General features: G+C 33.1%; 1 protein-coding gene across 1 annotated transcript; it reads left to right on the forward strand.

The window, feature by feature from the left end:
• The first annotated feature begins 638 nt into the window (after positions 1 to 638).
• Positions 639 to 2,967, forward strand: LOC144375759 (keratin-associated protein 20-2-like). The gene is made up of 2 exons (XM_078041197.1): positions 639 to 781; positions 2,778 to 2,967. The coding sequence occupies exons 1-2, from the start codon at positions 639 to 641 to the stop codon at positions 2,965 to 2,967; spliced, it is 333 nt and encodes a 110-aa protein (XP_077897323.1).
• Positions 2,968 to 5,325: the final 2,358 nt, after the last annotated feature.

Below are 5,325 nucleotides of genomic sequence, written 5' to 3' on the forward strand. Positions count from 1 at the left end.
TGTAAAGTTTTATGAACGGCCTTTTTCTATACAATAGTGTATGTACACAACATGAGATCATTTTAACATCTTTCTGTTTGATGTTTCATTTCACTTGTACCACCAGTGGTTATAATATATCATCTATACCTCTGACTCTGTGAAAGTATCTCAAATTAATTGTTTATGTGTTTGCATTAGGAGATAAATATGTATAGGAATACATAAATCTCTAAATAGATATGCTTATGTACATATGTAGACATCTATATCTATCTCTATATTGATATTGATATCTATGTTTGTATCTGTATCTATATCTCCTCCCTAAAAGATGACTGAAAACTTTATCATATTGAAAATATGTGCACTAATAATGGCATTATGGACTATCATTATGACAACTAAATAGTATTTCAAAACATGTAAACTTATTTTTGTATTTAGGAAAAATTAGCAAGTACGTATAGCAAGATAATTTATCAAAACCATGAGCTACTTTCCAAGTATAAAATTAGCAATAGGGTATTTTATTTTTAATCTCAAAATCCGGTCTTTTCCAATGCATGCACCTACGTAGGCTAATTTACTTTGTAATTGAATTCTTTGCACTCTTAAAGTGTTTATGTTTCACTCGGGAAACAAACTGACAGCGTTAAATGGAACGGCTGATGGGGAAAGTAAGAAATAATGGGGTGAATATTCTGAGGACAGAGAAATTTGGTGAAGGTGAGAAGTTGGCAGGCCTAGGAGCCAGGCAAGATGGTGCCGTGACAGAGAGTAGCAGAATCAAAGTCCACTTGTAATTTTTCAAGCCCGGCAAACCATATTTTGAGACATACAAAGACACAATCTGACAGAATTGCTGGGAAAATACTGACTAGAGCCAGGTTTCTCCTTGAGATATTTTAGAAATTGGAAGTCACAGGGCTCCATTTCCTAAGACACAAAACCGAATCATTTCAAATGAGATTGGAATATAATAAAAACTGTGTTTGTATCAAGACAATGATAAAATCATCACTAGAAGATTAACAGAAGATTAAAATGTTTAACAGAAGGATACAAAAGGCATCATTTATAGACAAGACCAAAAGAAGTAAGTGGACCCTAACCAAAATTCAGAGCCTAATTTTACATCAGTCCTTGTTTGAATTGGGCCAGTCACACATTTTCTAATAGTCCAAGAGCAATACCAGTAACAGCAACACTAGTTTAAAAAGTAAAATATAGTATCGCTCTGGATCCTCTAAAATTTTCATAGAAAATGTTTAATTTATGGACTCTGGAAATATGCAAAAGACCGAAGAAATAACATCAGCCACAACTGGAACTTGTACCAAAACTGGAAAAATGAACCAATCATCAAATTAAAACTGTAGTTCTTTTTCTAAAAAGAAAATTAATAATATAGTAAATTATTTAACAAATTTTCCTTTAGAAAATGAATGTAATATGCCTATTACTAAATGTATCAATCCTGCTTAAGAAACTTGATTTAGTGGTCAGTTTTAAAAAATAAAATATTTGCTATCTTTTTTTTTGGCAACACACAATACAATGACTTAAAATTCATTGGCATATGGTTTATGAAAAATAAATATCAATTAGTAGGTGAAAGACACAAGCAGATCTACGTGAATTTCTCTCAAAAGTCTCAAATGATCTGCCCGAGAACCTTGGAAAAAGCAGGTTTTCATCATGTGTATGTTCCTGTGACTCTTTTCAGTGCTCAGTGACAGCAAGGAGAACAACTGGTAAGAGTTGTGAGGTCAGAGGACTTTTGGGTTCGGTAAAAATAAAATCTGACTGGAGTCTCCTTCTTTTCTAACCAATTCCTCTAATGTCTGCATTAAGAGTGGTGGAACACAATTTAGATTTGTCTCTGACTACCTAAGGTGTTGATCGATCTTCTTATAATAGGTTCAGTTTATTGTTATTAATTAAATTTTAATAAATTTAAAAATTATTTATGAGGAAACAAAAAAAATTGATCCATGACTGATTTTCCTTGTTTACACCAATATTTAAACATAAGACAAAATATAAGGAAGCTCCTCTAAAAGAAGGAGCTCCTGTCTCATTTGGTCCCTCTGTACTATCCATGCACTATTACAGAAACTGACATTCCTGCATCTGCATGGCATTTTAAAGAGTAAATGTGACAGCTATTATAAAACATAAAGAATTGAGAATATAGCATGCAACTTACCTTAGGGTGCTTTAGCATTTGTAACATTCCTGGTGGGTGAAAAAGGGAATCATGGAGAAAAATGTGGTTTCTAACTAAAACATGGACATGTGTTTTTTGAAAATTGGAAATATAAATTAAGAATAAGTAAATATAAATTAAGAAAAAAATGAAAAGAGTGTGGGAAGGAAGGAAGGAAATTCTTCTATTAAGAATGTATGAAACAAAACAATAATCTAAGTGAAATACCTACTTTCATAATTTACACAGTACTACATAATCATATCATAAGTACTCAATTAACTATAAACAAAAAGAGACAAGGCATTCAAAGTAGAACAAGAATTTCATTTTAAAGGCCCATAAATGAATTGCAGAATCCTGATGTAGGAGCAAAAATTATCTCAGTTATGAGGCTTCTTTTGCAATAAGTCAACATATTCATGATGTTGTCTGAGGCACATGAGTGAGATAATGTGACAATGCACTGTCTGTGGTTTTCCCCACCCAGCACCCCATGGCATATAAAAGGCAGGTGGCAGACAGTGACATACAGACTCAAGACACCTACATCCTGATCCTGAACTGAACACTCCACTCCTGACAGCATGAGCTGCTACTATGGCAACTACTATGGTGGGCTGGGCTATAGCTATGGTGGCCTAGGCTGTGGCTGTGGCTATGGCTGTGGCTATGGTGGCTATGGCTATGGTGGCCTCTATGGCTATGGTGGCTATGGTTATGGATGCTGCCGCCCACTTTGCTGCAGAAGATACTATTCCTATGGCTTCTACTGAGGCATTTCCTCAGCTGCTGAGCCTACTGGCTGTCACGTCCTGTCTTACAGGAATCATCTCTAACTTTCTTCACATGAAAAATGTTAAATGTCTTCAAAAATACCAACTATACACCAAAGTGTCTTAGAAAAATGAATGAAATCAGCACGCCTATTTTAATTCATCCTTAACTCTTTGATTGTATATTAGAGAAACGTTTTCATTTAATAATTATCTTTATAACTCTATGTAAATTCTGATCAAATTTCACTCTCAATATGTAAACAATACATATTATAAAATAAATTGTATTTCACTGGAAACATTGCTGTCTTACAATTCTATTGAAATGTGTCCATTTGTGTGTGTGAGTGTGTATTGGTACATGTGCTTGTGATTAGTCTTATGTGTTGTTCATAGAAATGCTAGAGAGAGAGAGACAGAGACTAAAAGAGAATGTTAGAGTTACTTTGTGATCATTAGGAATTTAAATTAATATACAAATATTCAGTCTTTCATGAATCATAAAAATTATGTTTTATTTTTGTCTTTTCATATCCTCTAAAATTACCCTTTCATTGTAAGCTTTTAAAATGGGTATAATATACAATAATGTTTTTATACAATATGAGATCATTTAAAAATCTTTGTATTTACAGATTGGTGTCATTTGCACCATCAGTGGTGAGATTATATCATCTATAGCTCAGCCTCAGTGAAAGAATCTCAAATTAAATGTGTGTATACAATGAAACATAGATGTTTAGATGGGTATATTTTATGTACAGATATGTGTATGTACACATGTATACATTAGTATATATAAACATCTATCTCTTTTGATATCTTGATATCTGTATCTGTATCTGTAATTACAGCTCCTCCCTAAAAAATAACTGCAGACTTTATCATACTGAAAATGTGTATAATAAAATGACATAATGTATTATCATCATGGCAACTCGATAGTATTTCAAAATAAATAATTTCAAAATAAATAATAATTTCTTCTCTTTAGGAAAAATTGGGTACCATGAATACTAAGATAAATTTATCAAACCATGAGCTGTTTTCTCAGTATCAAATTGGCAGTAGTTTATTTTCATTTTTATTCCAAAGTTGAGTGAGTCTTCATCAAATGAACATGACTCCATATGCTAATTTTCTCAGAATCAAATTTTTGCACACTTAAAGCCATTATGTTTCATTTGGGAAACAAACTTAACAAACAAATTAAGTGCAAGGAAATACTAGTGGGGAAAATAAGGAATAAGGGGAGAACATTCTGAAGATGGAGAAAATAAGTGAAGGGGTGAAACTGGCCATTCTAGGAGCCAGGCAGGATGGTGTGGTGACACAGAGTGACCAGCACAATTTTGAGTCCATTAATTTTTCAAGACTGACAAACCATAGTTGGAAACATACAAAGACACAGTCTGACAAGTTGTGCTTGGAGAATACTGAACTTAACAGAGCCAGGTTTGTCCTTGCGATATTGTAGAAATTGGAAGTCACAGGGGACCATTTCCTAAGACACAAAGCAGAATCATTTCAAATGAGATTAAAAAACAATTAAAAAACGGTGTTCCTATCAAGGTGATGAGAAAATCATCACTAGAATTAAGAAGAACCATCTTTATCAGAGGAGACAAAAGAACATCCACTGCAGTCTAGACCAAAAGAGGTAAATGGACCCTAACCAATATTCAGAGCTTAATTTTGCATTAATCCTTGTTTTAATTGGGTCACTCAGACATTTTCTAACAGCTCAAGAACAGTGGCAACAATACAATTCTCTAAGGTGAAGTATAATATTGTTCTGAATCTTCTAGGATTTTAATAGACAAGTTTGAACTCATGGACTCCCATGGAAATATGCACAAAAAAACAACAGATAACAAAAACCACATATTGAAGCTTGTACTAAACTTGTAGAAATGAACCAAGAATTAAATTAAAATTCTAGTTTGCTTTTAAAAAGGCAAATGAATGAAACAGTAAATTATTTCACAAATTTACCTTCAGAGATGCCATGTAATGTAACTAATACTAAATATACTAAACCTGCTGAAGAAACATGATTTATAGTCCAATTTTAAAAGGAAGAAAACTTGCAGTCTTGTCTTGTTTTTTGTAACACACAATAAAAAATAATACTGAAAGTATTATTGGCACATTGTCAATGAAAAATAAACGTCAATGGGTAGCTGAAAGAAGCCAGCAGACCTATGAATTTCTCTCAGAAGTCACAAATGATTTGAATGAGAACCTAAGGGTGATGGAAAGCAAGTTTTTGATATATCTATGCACCTGTGAGTATTTTCAGGGTGCAGTGACAGTAAGGAGCAGAACTGGGAGAATTTGTGAGTCAAAGGTCTT

The sequence above is a fragment of the Ictidomys tridecemlineatus genome, chromosome 3 (genome assembly GCF_052094955.1).
Source record: "Ictidomys tridecemlineatus isolate mIctTri1 chromosome 3, mIctTri1.hap1, whole genome shotgun sequence".
Taxonomy (NCBI): Eukaryota; Metazoa; Chordata; class Mammalia; order Rodentia; family Sciuridae; genus Ictidomys; species Ictidomys tridecemlineatus.